Here is a 21,717-nt window from a genome sequence, read left to right as displayed (position 1 = left end):
ATCTCAATGTAATACTTTTAATTTCTCTTTCTATCCCATCTCTCTGTTGATGCAACTTTTAGAAGGTTGGGGTAGATGGGTGTAAACTCTTGCTGGTGAGCTGCACCTATTGTAGCATAAGCCTTTGACGGCATTAACTTGAAATCTTTCATTGGGAATAAGATATGTGTGTCTTCAGCCGTGTGATTTGCTGTTTGCGTAAGCGCGGGTTTAATAAGGATAACAGTGCTGATGTGAATACAATAGGCTTCATTAATTACCCAGCTGTTTAATGTGATTCAATGAGCAGAGTTGCACTGCTGGCTTGGCAGGAGATGGGAGTGTGACCCCCCCCCCAAAAGCAAGTCAAGTAGTGATACTTTGTGCCAAATTATCTGAGTCTGAGCAGCACACAAATAAGAGATTGGGTGAACTAGCCCCTGATTGTTCATGAAAGGGTAGAATGAATCCCTAGAGCACAAGGCATGACATTACCCTTCTTAGTGACAAACAGGGAGTTATGATTCTGACTATGCATTGCAAAGCTATGTTTAAAGCATACTTCACCTCTGCATATTAAACTGTGAAGAACTTTCAGAAATTTGGGTTAATGCAAATTACCTTTTTGGTTGCTCTTGTCATCGTTCCCGACAAAATCAATAGTACCCATCAGTGAAGGTCTGTCTTTTTCTGAGTAGTAAAAATAGGGGACACGGGTGGCGCTGTGGTCTAAACCACAGAGCCTAGGGCTTGCCGATCAGAAGGTCAGCGGTTCGAATCCCCGCGACTGGGTGAGCTCCTTTTGCTTGGTCCCTGCTCCTGCCCACCTAGCCATAGCTGCCAAGTCTCCCGTACTCCCCGGGAAAAACCCCGTTCTTCCAGCCATTTCCCGCTGGCAGCCCGGATTTAAACCCCCCCTCCCCCCGGTAAGGAGGCTCCTTCTGTGCATGTCTGGAGTCTCTGGACATGCGCAGAAGCGATTTTTTGGCGCTGCGGCCATTTTGGAAATGGGCAGAGCATGCATAGAAGCGACTTCCGGTGCTGCTCTGCCCAGTTCCAAAATGGCGGCAGCGCGACTTCCGGTGCCGATCCCGGATTTTTCAATCTGGGAGTTGGCACCTATGCACCTAGCAGTTCAAAAGCACATCAAAGTGCAAGTAGATAAATAGATATCGCTCCGGTGGGAAGGTAAACAGCGTTTCTGTGCACTGCTCTGGTTCGCCAGAAGCGGCTTAGTTATGCTGGCCACATGACCCGGAAGCTGTCTGCAGACAAACGCCAGCTCCCACGGCCTGTAAAGCAAGTTAAGCACCGCAACCTGAGTCGTTCACAACTGGACTTTACCTTTACCTGAAAATACAGTGGTACCTTGCAAGACGAATGCCTCACAACAAAAAACTCGCAAGACGAAAGCATTTTGCGATCTTTTTGTTGACTCGCAAGACAAATCTTTCTATGGCCGTGCTTTGCAAGACGATTTTTTTTTTGCATTTTTTTTGCTTTGATTTGTTTAATTTGGAAAACCGCAAGACAAAATTTTTGCAATACGAAACGACTCACGGAATGAATTAATTTAGTCTTGCGAGGCACCACTGTAAAATAAAAATCCAGTGCAAAGTAGGTTAAGTGCTGGGGTTTTTGCCTGCTGACTGTAATAAGTTGGTGGCAATGATAAGTACTGTCAGTCCTCTTGTTCTTCTCCATAGTTTTAATAGGAATGCTTTAATGCACATCCACACAAATGGCAGAAAGGCTGTGGGGAGGGGGCAGAGGACCTGGCTTAGAGGCAGAGCACATGCTGCAAAACTCCAAAACTCAATTCCTGACATCTGCAGGTAGGACTAGGAAGAAAGTCGCTTGCCTGAAAGTTTGTAGGGCTGCTGCCAGTCTGGGTCAACAGTACTAGGGTGGGTGGACCAATGATCAGACTCAGTGCAAGGTATCTATCTTTCTGTGTACTGTGTGCAATCAGAGCATTTTTGCAAGACCTCATGGAACTAATAGGGTTGGGGCAGGTTTACTCTGCTCAGGTATGGAAATGGATTTTAATGCAAAGCCAGGGAGTGCAAAAGCAATTTAATGCTCCAAGATGCAATTGCCAGGCTTAAATGATCATCATGATACTATTTAGAGCCGCGGGTCAAAGGCGCACAAAGGAGGGCAATTTGATTTTTAAGGGGGGGGCAATTCGAGAATGAGTTATAAACAGTGAATGGCCTTTTAGGCTTCCTCCACTTGAATAGGAGTTTACTTTTTGAATAATAAGAATTATATGTCACAGGAGGGGGGGGGCATCAGGATTTTAGAGATGCTTAGGTGGGGCATGGCCAAAAAATGGTTGGGAACCACTGAGCTAGATGATTGTTATATAGGCCACGATCCATAGGGCGGCCACAAGAAGCAAAAATACCACTCATGCAGATATAAACATTGCCTTGTGCAACCTATGTGTACGATTGACTGAGGCTTCTGTCAGCTTCTCAAGATGCAGCTTAATTCCCCCCCCCCTTGCAGGCAACACAGCTTGGAACCTGCTTTTGCATATAGAAAGACTCCTGCCTAAAACCTTGTTCAGTTACTATCAGTCAGTTTCAACAGCACTGTGCTTGATGGAACATTGATCTGATCTTGTATAAGACAGCATTTCTCTTTCCTTTAGCTTAGTTGGTGTACCTGTGTGCAATGCTGATAAATAGCAGAGCATGTCCTTTACATGTCACTTGCAGATGTACTAAGTCTGACTCCTGGAGTTTTTGATGGGGCCCCTTCAGCCAATGTCTGCCTACAACGTCATCCCATTTCCCCTTTATCTCTTGTCAACGCACACCAGGCCGGGGCTCTTGCAGAAGCCCACTTGAACTGTACAGCCTGCAAAAGGGAATGTGTGCTTTTGAGTCCACGATAAGAGACCTGCCTTTGAATGGCATCTATTCAGCTTCCTTTACACATCTCTTTATCTTAAAGAAGCCGTTATCTGAACAAGCTCCTGCAGCCTTCCATATGCATAACATTCTAACTAGTACAACTCCCCTTTCAGCAGCTGTAATGTGATTTCACATGTAACAGAGGCGAGACAAGACACAGCCTTCCCACAAGGGTATAGTTGTGCAACTGTTGCTGTTCACTGTGTAAAATCTGACTAAAATGTGTGTTTTAATGCAGATTGGGTAGAGCTGCTGTACATGAGCCAACAGTAGTAGTAGTAGCAGTTGTTGTTATTTATTGAATTTATATACTGTAGCGCCCTTTATGGGACGTGGGTGGCGCTGTGGTCTAAACCACTGAACCTAGGGCTTGCCGATCAGAAGGTCGGCAGTTTGAATCCCCATGACGGGGTGAGCTCCCGTTGCTCAGTCCCTGCTCCTGCCAACCTAGCAGTTCGAAAGCATGTCAAAGTGCAAGTAGATAAATAGCTACCGCTCCAGCGGGAAGGTAAACGGTTTTGCCAGAAGCTACTTAGTCATGCTGGCCACATGACCCAGAAAAACTGTCAGCGGACAAACATCGGCTCCCTCGACCAGTAAAGCGAGATGAGCGCCGCAACCCCAGAGTCGTTCACGACTGGACTTAACTGTCAGGGGTCCTTTACCTTTTTTACTGCCCTATACCCAGAGGTCTCAGGGCAGTTCACAGAATAAAATCAAGATATCAAACCACAAAATACATAATAAAAATAAAAATGACAACCCAATAACTCCCTGGCACAAAAAAACACACATTTTTAAAGGGCAGAGGATGTCAATCAAATCAACCTGGTTGATTTGGCCTGGTTAAAAAGAAACGATTTTGCATGGTGCCTAAAGGTGTATAATGAAGGTGCCAGGCAAAGTTCCCTGGGGAGAACATTCCATAGATAGGGAGCCACTCCAGAGAAGGCCCTTTTTTGTGTTGCCACCCTTCTGACCTCTGAAGGAGGAGGCACACGAAGAAGGGCCTCAGAAGATGATCTCAGGGTCCGGGTAGGTTCATTTGGAAAGAGACGGTCCTTGAGGTAGTGCGGTCCTGAGAACCGTTCTCCCTAGAAAAAGTGCAATGCCATAGAATCATAGAATTGTACAGTTGGAAGGGACACTAAAAATCATCTAATCCAACCCTCTGCAATAGCAAGAATATGCAGCTGTTCCATACAGGGATCGAACTTGCAAACTTGGCATTATCAGCACCATCCTCTAACCAACTGAGCTATCCAGATACATATTTAAAAGTAGCATGCAGTGTCATTGAGTCAAATACTTATCCGTGGTTTGACGCTTTCACCTTGAAATCATATACATTTAACATCCCATTATTATGAATCTCGTTTAGCTGCTGTTGTTTGCTTTACTGTAGCAGCAAATCCCTGACCAGTTCTGCCATGGTAACTCCGAACCCATATATAGGTGAGAGCAGGTCTGGAATTCACTGAACCTCTGTTCTGGCACTTCTCAGGTGGGCACCATTGCCATTATAAGAGAACATGGGAGGTGTTTGTGGTGAGTTCTGGCACCTCTGTGTCTAGGGCAGGGGTCAGCAAACTTTTTCAGTAGGGGGCCAGTCCACTGTCCCTCATACCTTGTGGGGGACCGGACTATATTTTGGAAAAAAAATGAATTAATTCCTATGCCCCACAAATAACCCAGAGATGCATTTTAAATAAAAGGACACATTGTACTCATGTAAAAACACCAGATAGGCCCCACAAATAACCCAGATGTGCATTTTAAATAAAAGAACACATTCTACTCATGTAAAAACATGCTGATTCCTGGACCGTCCGCGGGCCAGATTTAGAAGGCAATTGGGCTGCATACGGCCCCCGGGCCTTAGTTTGGAAACCCCTGGTCTAGGGGGGGGAAAGCACTGGGTTGAGAGCAGATTGAGCTGGGGAGTGTGGCATGGGCTTTTGTTTGATTCCAGCAAGCTTTTAGCCACTGGGATTCCATACTGTAGACACCCATTACCCCTTGTTTTATTTATGACCTGGCAATATGGTGGAAGTGTCTTTTCACTACAGTGCTATATTGGAAGCAGAAGATTGCTAGTGCAGATGGCACATGGTACTGTTTTATTTGCACACGAGGCATTCCCATTTCTACATAGTTAACGGTGCAGATATATATCCCAGCAGTTGCAAGTGTTTTTTTTAAATAGTCACCAGATATCTGCTGGCAGAGGCAGGTGAGAACTGCTGGTGCTTGGCGCCTCTTATGCAGCAAACTTAACTGAGAGCAAGGCTGCAATCCTATGCATGCTTACTTAGGGCTGACATTGAACATAAGAAGGGACTTGCCTGTTTATTCATTTTCAGGCTTGGGCTGCAAACAGGCAGCAAATGCAGTGATGGTATAAAAGATGGATGGGACAGACCTACTACAGGCAGTGCAGTTTTCATCCTGAGGTAGAAACTATACAGCATATTGAAGCATATATCTTTAACTTTTTGGACTTTTCAGATGAAGGGTAGGAGCAGTAAAGATGGACAAATGCTATTAAAATGGTTCTAGATAATGAAATTTATGGTTCATGAAGAGCTGGTTCTTCTTTCAAAGAAGAATGAGTTCATATTACTGAAGAGTATTCAGTCGGACTCTATGGAACTGGGAATATCTATTCCAGGCACCCCCAAACTCGGCCCTCCAGCTGTTTTGGGACTACAATTCCCATCATCCCTGACCACTGGCTCTGTTAGCTAGGGATAATGGGAGTTGTAGTCCCAAAACAGCTGGAGGGCTGAGTTTGGGGATGCCTGATCTATTCTATATAAAACAAATGATGTGAAATTTCTTACACATTTCTTACCTTTCAGTGATAGTTTGGATGACCACAAAGGGTTGTCCCTCTGCATAGGACAGATCAGCAGTATGTTCTGAAAGTTGGGAAGGGTGACAACAATACAGTGGTACCTCAGAAGTTGAACGGAATCCATTTCAGAAGTCCATTCGACTTCCAAAACGTTTGGAGACCAAAGCGTGGCCTCCAGTTGGCTGCAGGAACTTCCTGCAGCCAATCGGAAGCTATGGAAGCTGCATCGGATGTTTGGGTTCCAAAGAACATTCGCAAATCGGAAAACTCACTTCCGGGTTTGCCGCGTTTGGGAGCCAAAATGTGTGACTTGCAAGGCATTCGGGATACAAGGTATGACTGTATTGGTAAACAGATGAATATTTTCAATTCATCTCTTCTGCTAGCAAGATGAACGGCCAAAAAAAACACACACAAAAACCCAGCTTCAATCCTCATTATTTTTCAGAATGCACATTTTAAAGTTGCCAAAATTATCCAGCATTCCTCAGAGTGATGCTGCCTATATATCTGAATACATATTATGGACAGCTCGAACTTCAGCTGACCACTCTTTTTGAAGGTCGTCTGAGTGCCTGGCTAAGAGGATTTCCCCCCTCCTTTTATTTATTTATAAAATTGTTGTTGACATTATCGTAGCATTTTACTAAAACAACTGCGTGCTGCTGCTGCTTCATGTAGGCCAGGAATAATTTTGTCGGAAGCCACGCTAACAGGTGCTGATCTCACTGAGATCAGATTACTTTATATCTGTTCAGCTATAATCATGGGCATTATAGCCCTAATGGATGTATTGAGTGATTGGTACCCAGATATATACCGGTATATATATATATATATATATATATATATATATATATATATATATATATATATATATGCTGACAAAGCACCAGGATCTATATCTATACTTGGAATGTTATATTTAATATATTAGCTCAACTTGAGATGCAGGATGAAAGTTATAATACGAGCTGCTTGGTTAACAAGCAAATTGTGGAGTTACAGTAGAGGCAATAAAAATGTCATGTTTAAATCTTCTTTACTGCCCTCATACATGCACACACAGCAGATTTACAATGGTACTGTGCCCTCCCCCCGCCCCAGTTTGTGGTGTATGGTGCTGAATTCTTATATGTAATGTCAGCCAATTCTCAAAGCAATATTTATCTCATGTCCTCCAGAACTGGGAAACAGTAAGAGCTTTGTTGGGTCTGCTATGCAGGCCCACAGCATGGTGAGATACTACCTTTGTTTTCAACATGAGGTAAGCACATGAAGTGTTATTTTCCTTAGATGTAGATCTGTTTGTAAACACCCCCCATTAGACAAGAATCAAAAGCTTAAGCCTGCCAGTTATTGTTTGTTTTGAAGGGTATTGCTGGCTGGATTTAGTTGTGCTATTGTCCAGCTTTGATATGCATTCTGAACTTCCTGTGCTATTTCTGCAGTTTACTAAGACTGTTCTTTTGGTTACAAATAACACACAAGCCTTAGCACAAATTTGCTAACACTATGGAAGACTCAAGATTCAATTGATCTAGACTGTAGTCCAAAAACAGCTGGAGACCCAAGTTTGGGAAACCCTGTTCTAGACAGGTTTGGAACACTGGGCCAAAACCAACAGGATGATATTCAAAAGAAATAAATGATAAAACCCTGCATAGGTGCAAAAAAATCAAATACACATACAGAATGAGGGTTATCTGTAGGGCCATCTTACCCATAGGTGCTAGGGGTGCGGAGGGGCTCTCAGGGGCGCCAGGCAGAGTCCAAGACCCAAGAGTTGAGTCTGGGGAAGAGCCCACCCATCAGTTGGAGTATCTGAAGAAGTGTGCATGCACACGAAAGCTCATACAAATGACAAACTTAGTTGGTCTCTAAGGTGCTACTGGAAGAATATATATATATATATATATATATATATATATATATATATATATATATATTGTTTCGACTACACCAGACCAACACGGCTACCTACCTGTAATGAGGATAATCTATTCATGTTGTATTGCTGTTCCATAATCGGAAGGTGATCTGTTCAATTGTTTTTTCAGATATTATGAAATGAAAGCTAAAACAGAAACTGTAGATATGGATATTGTTTGAAACCCAGCAATCTTTTAAATGACAAGAATATACACAAAAATCAAAGGGCTAAATCAGATTTTCACAAAAATGTGGCAGTTTGCTTAGAGCTGACAGAATATTTTAATTGAGACTTTTTGAAACCTTACTTGTGCAAGCTACGCGGTATGCATTTAAAAGATAAATATTTCATTATGATCCTTGGTGCCTGGCATCGCTGGATGAATACTTTACAATAGATGGAAATGTGGCTTGAGTGTATTACTTGTAGGCAAACCAGCGCTCAGTATAGGTCTACCACTCTCAGCTGCTGAAATTTTTTCTTGTTTTGTAAATCAGATTATGTTTCTTGGGAACTGAATTTCTGTGTGCATGATGAGGTCAAATGACAGTTTTGTCAACAATGCTGTGCTGTGCTGTGCTTGAAAATGGGATTGTGCATGCCCTTCTTCGCTAGATTGCAGCAATTTTGTGTGTTAGAATTTTGGTTATTGTTCCCTTAGCAAAATGGGGGGAGCCAGACATATTCCTGGTATGTTTTGCTCTCTTTCTTTCAGCTTTTCTTTGGAGCAGTACTTAACTGAGAGGGGCTGGGTTTCATCCCTACCTGGAATTCACGCTGACTGACTTGGATGCCCTTCATCTGATGAGTGGCTGATGGATGAGATTAGAGACCATGAGAATAAGTAAATAAAGGAGGCCAAGCCCTGCACATTTTATTTATGGTGATCAGAGCATATGGAGAGAAACATCAAATTGGCTTGCCTGGTCTCTTAAATGGTTGTCCCACACCTCAAACAATACAAATTTGATCATATAGTTGACTTGTTGCCTCTCACTTAAGTGTTAACTTCATTTTAAAATGAATATTGTGGTTGTTATTTGGCAAGCCAGGTGTAGGTGTGTCATGTGTTGGACTGCTTGGGTAAACAAAGTTCAGGAGGTGGAGCTGACGTGTATTATCCTTAATCCAAGTAAACTATGCATAATAACCAGTGAGGGAAACTTATTTTAAGAAAATTATAGGGTAGAGATGAACAATTCAGAGTTATAAATTCAGCTCAGATGCTGCATTAACGAATGTCTGTTTCCAAAGCATTCACATTTTATTTAATTACTTCACTGATGCTATCTGTTGTGTTGAGACGTAAATGGTTTGCATCATTTTAAAGCTGGGCAAAGCCCAGAAGGATGGAGAAGACTTAAAATCTTCTTCAGGTTCTGCAGATCCAGCAAAAGTCTCCTCCCATCAAGCTTTGTCTAGTACTGTAATGCTTGCAAAGAGGCGAAAATCCAAAAATAACCACATTACTTACAAGACCTTAAATAGTCATAGGCCCCGTTAGCTGCAAGAGGAAGTGGTGTGGGAGTAACTGCAACATGATGTACTGTGTGAAAGAGAATGGTAATGCGTAACTTTAAAATACACAGACTTTTAGATTATGATTAATGTGGGGAAGACATGCATTCATTTTGCTTTTGAGTGCAGGGGCCAATTTAATTCAGGCATTAATGACAAATCAGCAGTGCAATATAGTTTTAATATCTGGCTGTGCACAGAACTATTTATAACCGGTTTTATACTAAAGAATGGTGTGTGTGTGTGTTTGGCTGGGGGGGGGGGAATGTAGGAGAGTTTCTATGCTACCCACATCCATAACAGCAAGGATAGGATAATTCTTCAGAGCTCTTTGAAGAAGAAGAAGAAGAAGAAGAGTTTGGATTTGATATCCCGCTTTATCACTACCCGAAGGAGTCTCAAAGCGGCTAACATTCTCCTTTCCCTTCCTCCCCCACAACAAACACTCTGTGAGGTGAGTGAGGCTGAGAGACGTCAGAGAAGTGTGACTAGCCCAAGGTCACCCAGCAGCTGCATGTGGAGGAGCGGAGACGCGAACCCGGTTCCCCAGATTACGAGTCTACCGCTCTTAACCACTATACCACTGTGCTGCAGTAGTTTTAAAGCAGGCCTGCCCAGCTTATGAATGTGATGGATGCAAGGGCAAATGTAGTCTACAAAACCATGTAGCATAGTTTGCCAGGTACTTGATGAACCTCCTGTTTTTTTCACACTATGCAACCTAATTGGGGGGGGGGGAATGATTGAGGGAAGGCCCAGGCTAAATATAAGAATATCACATACATTATGGAGTTCCGTGGTATCTTCTCACATTGCTGTGATAACATCTAGAAATGGCTAAAGTGAATTACATGACTCCCACACTAAGGTAAAGGTAAAGGATCCTTGGACGGTTAAGTCCAGTCAAAGGCAACTATGGGGTTGTGGCACTCATCTTGCTTTGAGGCCGAGGGAGCCGGCGTTTGTCCACAGGCAGCTTTCCGGGTCATGTGGCCATCAGGACTAAACTGCTTCTGGCACAATGGGACACCGTGATGGAAACCCAGAGTGCACGGAAACACCATTTACCTTCCCGCTGGAGCGGTACCTATTTATCTACTCGCACTGGCGTGCTGTCGAACTGCTAGGTTGGTAGGAGCTGGGACAGAGCAATGGGAGCTCACCCCGTCACCATCTGATCGGCAAGCCCAAGGGGCTCAGTGAAGCGTCACCCACTTCATTTCAGCTAGAAATTGCTGGAGAGAATTACATGACTCCCACACTAGCATCTTGACCCCTTGGGAAAATAATAGGCTACTGTTGTAGAAGAGATTTTTTTGACATTAGAGTTTTCTGATGGAGCTGTCAGGCCCTGTGAGGTCCAAAAGCAGGGATCTAGTACAAAAGCTATGTCCCTCATTCTTACTATTCCTGCATCACTGAGCAATGTCTGTACATGATATTGGAACTCAGTCCAGGCTACAACTGTGCCATGGTTGGAAAGCAAATAATAATAATAATAATTCTTGCAAAGCAGATAGCTAAATAAAGTCCACTGAGTTGCAGACCTCCCAGTAAGGGGGCATTCTTGCACACATGCCCCATTTGATCAGAAGAGTTAAGCATGTAGCAAACATTTGAAGTCCCATTTGCCTGTTCTTGACGTCAGGCACATAATGCTCATCCTTGGGTTTCAGATAGTACATGCATAGACGAGTCTAAGAAGCCCGGGACACAAATTTTCATGGCCCTCTAATGGCTATGGTGGCTCATTTGCCAGAAGTAATGTACAGTGGTACCTCGCAAGAAGAAATTAATTCGTTCCGTGAGTCATTTCGTCTTGCGAAAATTTCGTCTTGCAAAGCGCGGTTTCCCATAGGAATGCATTGAAATTTAATTAATGTGTTCCTATGGGCAAAAAAAGAGGGCAGAACAAAGTCAACCCCCAGCCTGATGGGGACATAAGAATGCGAGGGGGGGCGTGAGGCGCCGCTGCCCTCTGGGGTTCCTGCAGGTCCATCCCCGCGGTGCGCTCGCTTCCCCTTCCCCTAGCTCACCCTCCAGCGTTGCGTCTGGCACGCTCGCTTCTCCTTCCCCCAGCTCACCCTCCAGCCTCGCGTCCGGCGTGCTCGCTTCCCCTTCCCCCAGCTCACCCTCCAGCCTCGCGTCCGGCGTGCTCGCTTCCCCTTCCCCCAGCTCATCTTCCAGCCTCGCGTCCGGTGCCAACTCACCTGCCGAGCCCAGGAGCAGCCACAGCAGCCGCATTGCCCCCAAGCGCCACAGCCGCTCCGGAAAGTTTTAAGGCTCTGCCAAGCACCTCCGCCTCTCGGCCCAAGCCCAGCACAGGCCCAGGCGGCTGTGCGGGCGGGGAGGGGCTCCCTCCCTCCTTCCCCAGCAGCCGGACCCTCGCACCCAACCAGACAGCCAGACAGCCTGTCTGCCGTCTATGCGCTCGCTCTCCTGTTCGTGCGCAGCCTCTGGAGCGCAGGGTGGTGAGGCTACTTCGTCTAGCGAAGACCGGCCATAGAACAATTCGTCCTGCGAGTCTCCCAAAAAATCGCTTTCGTCTTGCGAGTTTTTCGTTGGGCGAGGCATTTGTCTTGCGAGGTACCACTGTATTTAGTAGTGTAACTCTGGAAGTGTATACTTGATGCTAACCAAACTAAGCCTAGGGACTGACTTCTGTTTCAAGTGTATCTGAAGAAGTGTGCATGCACACGAAAGCTCATACCAAAATAAAAACTTAGTTGGACTTTAAGGTGCTACTGAAGGAATTTTTTTATTTTGCAAGCTAAGCCTCTTAGAGCAAAGGCCTAGGAAGAACTCAGTATACATTTATATAAACTAAGCCTAGGAGTCTTAATTTGGCAAGAATCGACCATAACCCAGTAGGCAATGTTGCACATACTGCCCCCCCTCTCTCCCCCTCCTCTCTCTCTCACACACACAGTATTCAAAGCCCAGACAAGAGATACTCAGGAGACAAACCCCTCATGATGTGTTAACACCTGCAGTCGTCCTCCTTCCTCTGGTTTTCTGTACTCTTTATCTCTTCCTCCCAATACTGAAGCAGCCACATTACCACATTTCCTGTCTGAAGTTTCAGCAAAGAAGCAAGAAAAGCCAGAAAGCAAGAAAAGAAGGGCTTGATCCTTAAAAGTGAGCCATTTAAATATTTAAAAATTGTGGGAGGGGGTTTCTGCTCTTGAATGGTAATGACTTAGCAATTTCATTTGGATGTTGCCTTTATATTCAGAGAGAGGGAGGGAGGTCTTCAGCCTGACAAAAGCCATGTTTTTTATTACGAGAGTTTATTAACATTAAACTTCTGCTGCTGCTCTGAAATCATCCTTCCAGTCCATTCACTCTGAGCAATGCTTTTATTTTTCCCTGCTTCAGAGTTACAACTATGTAACCTCCCCACTCTCAGTTAGTAACTTCATGTTCTCCGCTGTTACTCGTTAAGAGGTTTGATTAAGGACTGAAAAAATGCTGCTTTTGAGAGAGGCAAGATGCCTCTTGTTCACTAGAACGATGAGGGTACATGCAGTTTGAAAGTGTTTTTGGAATTATTTAGGCATATTTGCTGCCAGTATCTTGGCAGGCTTTGAGACGCAGCCAAGTAGGGCCTGTATAGAGATGCTGTTAGTCTTTGGGGCTGTATTTATGTATAAGCTAAACAAGCTATAGCTTAGGGCCACACTATCTTGGGGCCCCCCAAAATAAATTAAAGAAAAAAACTGGATGTACATTTCTAAAATATAAGATAAAAAAAACCTACATACAGCAACAGTGTTTTGTGTTGTGCATGGACCTATTACCTAAATTACCATATAGCATATATTCAACACAAAAAGCAGTGACAATTTGTTGTTGACAAAGGACAGCTGGACATATAAAGGGCCCCGTTACCTTCAGTAGCTTAGGGCAGGCATCCCCAAACTCGGCCCTCCAGATGTTTTGGGACTCCAACTCCCATCATCCCTGACCACTGGTCCTGTTGGCTAGGGATGATGGGAGTTGTAGTCCCAAAACATCTAGAGGGCCGAGTTTGGGGGGTGCCTGGCTTAGGGCCTCATATGGCACTGTGTATATGCAGCAAATGGGATTTGCATGCACAATGCACATGGCAGTGCTTTGCAAAGCCATCACGACTGCAGAAATTGCAGTGGTCACGAAGGCAGCCACCATAAGGAGGCACCATTTCAAAGAAACAAGGGTGTGTTGCAAATTGGACAGCAACCCTTTGTGCCCTGATGCACTCCTCTATGGACTGCAAGCGTGAATTGGCACTTTTATACATTACAGTGGTACCTCGATTTATGAACACAATTGGTTCAATAAGTAAGTCAATAACTTGATGGGACCTAAGTACAGCTACGGTAGCATATCTGTTACCTTGGTTGTGGTTTTATTACATGTAGTAGTAATATTATTAGTCTCCTTAACATGAGAACCTTTGCCTATACTTCCATGCCTTGTTTCCCACACTCAACAACTAGATTCCTTTGGGAAGCAAACATGGGGGCAATAGCCCTCCCCTACTGTTGTTCCTCAGCAAGTGCTATTCAGAGACATGCTATTTGTGATCAGCTAGATTACAGCCCTAATGACCATTAGTCATTGATAGCCTTATCCTCCAGCAATTCGTCAAAATCACTTTAAATTGGTGGCCATCAATAGGGTTGGGCGATATCTGGTTTTCATCATCACGATATATCACCAGCTAAACATCACAATATATTGAAATATCACAATGTCTGAAATAAGGTTGGAACTATGTAGAGGCGAACAGTTGGGCTGGGTGATATCTGGTTTTCAATATCATGATAGATCACCAGCTCAACATCACAATATACAGTGGTACCTCTGTTTAAGAACAGCCCTGTTTATGTACTATTTGGTTTACGAACTCCGCAAAACCGGAAGTAGTGTCCCGGTTTGCAAACTTTACCTCGGTCTATGAACGGAATCCAAACAGTGGAAGGGCACTGGCGGAAGGAGGCCTCATTAGGGAAAGCGCACCTTGGTTTAAGAATGGTTTCGGTTTAAGAACGGATTTCCGGAACGGATTAAGTTCGTAAACCGAGGTACCACTGTACAGATATATCACATTTTCCACCACATTGTGATTTTTACATACACACACACACTCATGATTTGTGATATACTGCCAGGTTAAAATTTATGAAACTGATATCACAATATGGACTTCAAACCGGTTTTGGACAATATATTGCCCAGCCCTAACACATTTCATGATTCGCGATATATATGGCCAGGTCAAAAATTATGAAACCAATATAACCAGTTTGGGACAATATGTTGATATATCGCCCGGCCCTAGCTGTCACTACATCTTGCCGTAGTGACTTCCGGAGGGCTGTGTGAAGAAATACGTAAATAATGGGTGTCAAAAGCCTCAATCTGAAAGCATAGGCAGATTTGGCTTAGGTACCCATGAAAAGTTAATAAACCTGGGATTAGGTCCTTACATATTGCCTTACAGAGGAAAGGGTTTTGGAAGTTCCCCTCTGAAAACCTCTCTCCTCTTTCACCTGTAAGTTTACAGGAACCAGGTGATGTTGTTACAGGAAGGCAGTAGCACAGTTTCAGTGAGGAAAACAGCAAGCACTTCAGCCTTGGTTAGCCATCTATGAAGCAAGAATAATGGTCCTGTTTCTCACGCCAAATATAGTTGTGGGTGAAGAAGGTAGGGAAGGCTCTCCAATTCTGAGCTTTAGTGCTAGCTGTAAATCTAAGTTCTTAATAAATTCATCACTCTAGCTAATAAGATTAGGGATATAAAGTGATTAGGAGTGCATTGCAGGAGTCTCCTTTACCTAGAATGCCGTTGCTGAATTATGCAACGCTACAATTTTAGCCAATTAAAAATATTGGTTGTCTGCAACCATATTTCAATCTTGTTTAAGAGGATAATCTCATGGGCCTTCATTAATATGAGAAACCTAGACAGGCAAGAACTGTACTACATGTAATAATTTGGTTTGTCTCTCAGAGTACAGCATTTAGGTCCTGAACTTTCCTCACATTATGCTGCATGTCCCAGAGATCAGTATTAATTCAATTTTTATTTAGAATGCTTGGCATCTTATTATACTTATGCACAGATAAATGTATTTTTAAATGATATATAATCCCCTAGGGTGGCCACATGTTCTGTTTTACAGAGGACAGTCCTCTGTTTGAAGTGCTTTCTGGCCCAAGTGTCATTTAAAGATAATGAACATCAGGAAGAAGGGAGAGCAGCAGGCCCCTTGAAGTCATTGTTATTTATTTATTATTATTATTCCTATTATTAATTCAATTTATATACCACCCTTTATCAGAAGATCCCAGGGCATTGTAAAACATTTCAGAACATCAATGATAAAAATGAAATAAAAACTTTATACAAAGCATACTGACAGACAGCCTAATAATAAAATAGTCATCACACTTCCCCCCACACTTTCACAGGCCATAGATTATTTAATAGCCATAGGCCTGGGTAAAGGGGAATGTTTTTGCCTGGTGACTAAAGGCATGTAGTGAAGACACCAGGACAGCCACTCTGGGGAGAGAATTCTACAATCGGGGAGCATTATTATCAATTTACAGTGGGGTGGAAGGTTCACAGGCTATGAAGGACTTGTTCACAATTTTTTTGACAGCTGCAAACATTATTATAGCCAGGAAGCAGAATATACAATGCAAGAATGGTATAAAGAGGTGGGGGGGTATAGCTATTAATGATAAATTAACATGTGTCATTAAGGTAAGACAGGGAATATGCAGGAGAAATGGTTTTGAGGGGATATGGAAGGTGTTTGTAGAATTTGTACTGTTAAAACGGAAAGGGGTCTAACCATCGCAAGAGACATTGAAATTTTGAGAGGTTGGATAGTTACAATGGAACGGTCTTGGTGGTGGGGTGCACATTTTTTATTCTTATTTATTTATGGTTATTACTTTGTCAAAATAAAATAAAATATTAAAAGGAGAGGGGGGAAGAAAAATAGAAAGGCTGTGAACTCGATTCAGCTCTGGTACTCCAAATAAAATATTGTGCTCAATGTTTTTAAAAATAAAATAATCGGGGAGCCACCACAGAAAAGGCCCGTTCTCTTGATGCTCAAAAACAGTTAGCACCTGGATAATATAATAATTATAATTATAATTATAATTATAATTATAATAATTTATTATTTATACCCCGCCCATCTGGCCGGGTTCCCCCAGCCACTCTGGGCGGCTTCCAAAAAAACAGAAATTCTAAAATACAGAAATCCATCAAACATTAAAAGCTTCCCTAAACAGGGCTGCCTTGAGATGCCTTCTAAAGGTCTGGTAATTGTTCTCTTTGACCTCTAGTGGGAGGGCATTCCACAGGGTGGGTGCCACTACCGAGAAGGCCCTCTGCCTGGTTCCCTGTAACTTGGCTTCTCGTAATGAGGGAACCGCCAGAAGGCCCTCGGAGCTGGACCTCAGTGTCCGGGCAGAACGATGGGGGTGGAGACGCTCCTTCAGGTATACCGGACCGAGGCCGTTTAGGGCTTTAAAGGTCAACACCAACACTTTGAATTGTGCTCGGAAACGTACTGGGAGCACACTGTCTTCTCCACTATGTTTTTGACCAATGCAAAGTTTGTCCCGAACGTTTGAAGCCCCTTATCCGCCATACCCCACCAAGAGTGTATCCACCATCACTTCACTTTCTCAGAACCAGAATGTTTCAAACTACCTTTTCCTCCCCCCGAATAGCTTAATAACTCCATTTCCAAGAAAACAATAAAGATTAATTTTTACCTAGAGTAACTAGTTTTACTGCCACAAAATTCCTTGCTTAAAAATCAAGTCATAATTATATGACTGACTTAGTTTAATTATACTTCGTGTAATAAACCTGTGCTTTTATGGCAGTATTTATACAGGAAGTTCTAGGAATTAATTGGAGTGCCTGATCTGCAGGTGTTGGAACCGGCAGATGGAAACACACATTTATAGGTAGATTTTCCGTCTCTCGCATGAGTCGTCGAAAGCTTTGATCCATTCACCAGAAGCAAAATGCAATCTGGGCCAAGAAGGAAAAGTAGCTAGCCACACATTCAGCAGTTGTGTGAGTTGGCCCTCAGCCTCCCAAACTGTGCCTGGAAGACTGGCTCAGGCTTTCTCTATAGCAGGTACATCTAATTTCCAAGAGACTGCAATCTACTCCCACTAGAAATAAACTGACAGTGATCTACACATTGGATTGACCAGAGTTGTTGAGCTTTTGTTTTGGTTTGTTCGCTGATGGTTCAAGATCACACAACCGAACAGGATCGACCAGGGACATCCCGCGATCAACCAGTAGATCGCGATCGAGCAGTTAGGCATGCCTGCTCTATAGCATCCGCTGTCAAGAGACTGGGCCTGGTTCTTGCAGTCATAGAGGAAAGAAAGAAGCCCAGTCTTTTCTTACTGTGCCACAAATTGCCCCCTGCCTTCAGAATCGCTTATCTCCTTAAACTATGGAGGATAACACTACTGCTCCTGCTACAGACCACGGCACCCCATTTGACCAAACAATCCTTAGTGGTCACTTTCAATCCCATGCCTTCTGAAAAAGAATCAAGGAGAAAAGAACCAGCTAGATCCAAAATCTCGGTCGAGATCGCATTCTAGATCTAGATCTAGATCAAAATCCAGATCCAGGTCATGGGCTAGTTCCAAGTCCAGTGGCCACTAACAATGGGCCTTGCTTTTAGGCATGTATCATCCAGTCGCGCAGTTGAGTTATGATGTTGCAACATTGCTTAAGTTAAAGTTAAACTCCCTGCTACTGAGGTCCTTGTGGTATTTCTATGTATATATATTTTTGCAAAAGACTTGCATTTTTATGCTTCAAATATGGATATTTGATGGCACGTTGATTATGACAGTAGTTTACAGCTTGTCCTAATGAACTCGCCCACAAGAGAGATTACTTTTAACACCGGAATTCAAGAGGAGACCCCCAGCAAAATGATGTTTATCCCCATCTCTAATAGGAGCCTTCGTTCTTTCCCACCATCCTGAAACTTTCCACCGCTGTGCTATATCATGCTAAAGGACCAGTGGCCACAAAATTTCATAGCTCAGCTGTTCTCAGCAGGTGCTGGAAGGCAATGAACATAGGTCTTGATCAGGCTATTCCCCACCCCCCAGGTTTCTTACATTTTTAATTTGCAAACTAATATACTTCTGCATACCTGGGGAGCTCACTTTGCACGCAGAATGGGTTATCTCTGTGTTTTTTTATGGCCCATTTGGTTCCAAACCGATAAGTATAGGACCACCCAAAATCAGCATTAAGAGGAAGCACGAGATTATATGAATGTCACAAAGGGCTCACAATGGTGCACTCGGCATTCTCTATCTTCTGCGTAATATATTTTGACCTTGATTTACAAGGTAAGGCTGGGAAAATAGGTAATATGCCAAATGACCAAAGTAAGAGCACCAGCATAATGCTTCATTGCCCTTTCAAAGTGTAACAGCTATATAGTTTCAGGTTAGAGATTAACTAGCCCTTCAGTTTCACAAAAGAATGGGTGGAATTTTGTGTGTCTCAGTTTTTCCGCTCCAGGAGCTTAAAACCTTTTAAGGTAACAGCGCATACTTCGGATATTATTTTCCATTTCGGAAAACACTATTACTTAAAGCAGCAGGATAGCAGTGGTAAATTACGCCTGTCTGGCAGCATGCGGACACCAACCAGGTTGTTGAAACACACTTCAACAAGGCCGGGTTATTTAATGAGCTTGCAGTATGAACAAACAATGCCGGTGTGGAGGGGGCACTCTGTCAGTACCTTGTGTTAAGAAAAAAGGAATATTTTTAAAGCTGGAGGAGGTCTTCATTTCCCTTGTCACATTGCAATACAATGTAGAAAGTATCAATATAGACTATTTGTGAGGGTTTGGGCGGCGGCGGCGGCGGGAGGTACTGTTAAGCCCTTGATACTTATGGGATGGGAAGAAAGGTAATATAGTGTTCGTACTCTGATTCTCTGTATTCTGAGATTTATTTTATGGATTCTTTTTTTATATTGAATTATGTCTGGTATATAATGTTGCAGAACCTAGAATGTTCCCGAACCTAGTAGGCTCTAAGTGCCGAGCAACAGATTTTAAATCAGTTGTTTTAGAAGCCATGTAACAAGCACTGTGAATTTTATTTTTACTTTTTTTCTTTTCCCAGGTTACCATTTGGAATCTGGAGTAGAGCGTCGTTTTCTGTAATGCCGGGCCCAATATCTTGAGAGGGAAGAGACAGAGAAAGCAGCTACTCTGGTGCCAACTCAAACTGCAGGGGAAAGTTGAAAAGACGGATTTTATTTACCCTCTGTGGGACCTGTGCTCGTTGACTAAGAGGAGATACCATCTCACGGATTTGGAGCTTTATCTCTTGCGCCTGACCTCTGTAGTTGCACTTTGAACTGGTAGCAAATATGAGTGAGTTCTGGTTGTGTTTCAACTGCTGTATTGCAGAACAGCCGCAGCCCGTAAGTATGAATTTTGCTTTGCTTTTCATTGTTCGGTAATGTTGGTTCCATTCACTTTTTCTTGTGCATTTTTGTACGTGGGCTATCAGGATGTCCCTGCTGCATTGAAGAAGCAGTCAAACTTGTTGACTTTTGTCCAATAGAGTGTTCACAACGGCTATTCCTAAATTCCATTAGTGCCGTGGAACAAGTCCTTTTTGATGCATCTGGTTGGACTCAAATCAGTCCTCTGATGTGACCAGTGACAAATTTACAGCAGCCACACCTCTTTCCATTCATACTGTAGTTCTGATTTGAAAATATTGTTTAGTGCATGTAGATAGAAACACACATCCCATATAATCTGAATGTTATATAAAACAAAGCCCTTCAACTTTACCTATTTTTCCCTTTATGCCTCCTAAATGCTGGCTAATTGTAATAATTTGTACCTAAGAAAAGGAGCACATAATACAAATATGCCTCTCAGGCAAAGGTATGTTTCATCTCTTGCTCTAATGCCAGATATGAAGTTCTAAATACTATTATATTACATATACCAGATTTGTATAGCACATATTGTGCTATTGAACTAGTCCATATCAAGCTTGACATTGTCTGTATACTCATCTGACGTAGCAACAGGGGGAGAGAGAAAAACATACAAGCTTACATATCGTAATGCCAGAACAGAGGTGGTTGCTATGTGATTCACAAACTAAATGTTATTTCTAATATTTATACTTTGCTCTTCAAAAGACATTCAGAATTCCCTTGGAAGAAAGTTAAAATACATGGGCTGTGTCCAACTAAGTTGTTATGTAGACAGAACAACTTCTGTGAGCATAGTGGAATAAATTTTCATCCTGTGGGCCCCTAAATCTACTCCCCCCCAACCCTCTGCAACAGATTGGGGGACAGGGCGGGGTAAGGATAGGCAGCAGCAGTTCTGTTGCGCATGGGGAATTTGTTCTGCTTGCACAGTGACAATCAGGCAATAAAATAATAATAAACATGAATGAAAAATGCAGCAAAGAACAATTATCAGCAAGGAGCAGAGTTAAAAGCGTTAAAGGTGTGGTTTAAAGCGTTAAAGGTTTATATATATCAGTGCTTTTTTTCTGGGGTGACACGGGGGTACGCATCCCCCTAAACATCTTTGTACTTGTCCATTTACTGTATTTATTTTTCCCAATTTGAACTATAAAATGGTGGTTTTCTTGAGTCAAAATGAGAGTACTCCTAAACATTTTTTTTAGAAAAAAGCACTGAAAATAATACAATACAATACATAAAGAAAAACAGCAGTAATAATCAATGTATTGCTATTAATTCATTCCCTTAAAAGTGTGGTTTTTTAATCGTGTTTTTAATATTCTGGTCGGAGCTGCATAGAGTGGCTGGGGAAACCCAGCCAGATGGACTGGGTATAAATAATAAACAACTTCTTCTTCTTCTTCTTTGTTCATCTGGAGCTGAAAAGATGCCAGACTTCATGTCTGGTAAACCGCCTGAGGAGAGAGACTGAGCAGCATGGTGCCACCACTAAAAAGGCTGTCTCTCCAGCTACCATCTTCCTTATCGCCTCTGGCAGTGGGACCAGAGAAGGTCTCTGTTGGGTCGACTACATCTCCGTTTGCCTCACCATTCCCCCCCCCCCTGAGAAAACCCACGGTTTACCACTGAATGAGACCAAACAGCAGCTGGCTTTTCCACAGATTGCTGTTTGTTCCGATTCAGCAGTAAAGCAGGTGTTTTCCAGGGGGGAAGCTGCAGGGCAAATGTAAAACCCTCAGACCCAGGCCTAAAAAGCATGACAGAAAATAACTTTCTAGGCACGGGAGAAGCGGGATGAGCCCTGAGGCAGATTTTAATACATTGGAAGGACGATGTAACCCTTAGCTACCATATCCCCTCATTGAATGTGCAGGTTAAATAGTAGTAGTAGTAGTAATAATAATAATAATAATAATAATAATAATAATAATAATAGTTATACTATGTCCATCTGACTGGGTTT

At 43.0% G+C, this 21,717-nt stretch overlaps 1 protein-coding gene across 6 annotated transcripts in view; it reads left to right on the top strand.

The window, feature by feature from the left end:
• The window catches only part of CDC42SE2 (CDC42 small effector 2), a 94,077-nt gene that overhangs the window by 36,459 nt on the left and 35,901 nt on the right, over positions 1-21,717 (top strand). For 4 of the 6 annotated variants that reach the window (XM_088653028.1, XM_035099731.3, XM_035099733.3 and 1 more), the window contains exon 2: positions 19,415-19,718. In XM_088653028.1, coding sequence (XP_088509154.1) covers positions 19,665-19,718 — 54 coding nt within the window. In that variant the 5' untranslated portion in view covers positions 19,415-19,664. Of the gene's footprint in view, positions 1-12,216; positions 12,350-18,850; positions 18,933-19,414; positions 19,719-21,717 lie in introns of those variants that run through there. The other 2 variants (XM_088653030.1, XM_088653031.1) reach the window with 2 other exon arrangements.

This window comes from Zootoca vivipara, chromosome 10 (genome assembly GCF_965207765.1).
Source record: "Zootoca vivipara chromosome 10, rZooViv2.hap1.1, whole genome shotgun sequence".
In the NCBI taxonomy this organism is placed as follows: Eukaryota; Metazoa; Chordata; class Lepidosauria; order Squamata; family Lacertidae; genus Zootoca; species Zootoca vivipara.
This window is presented reverse-complemented; position numbering and strand designations above follow the sequence as displayed.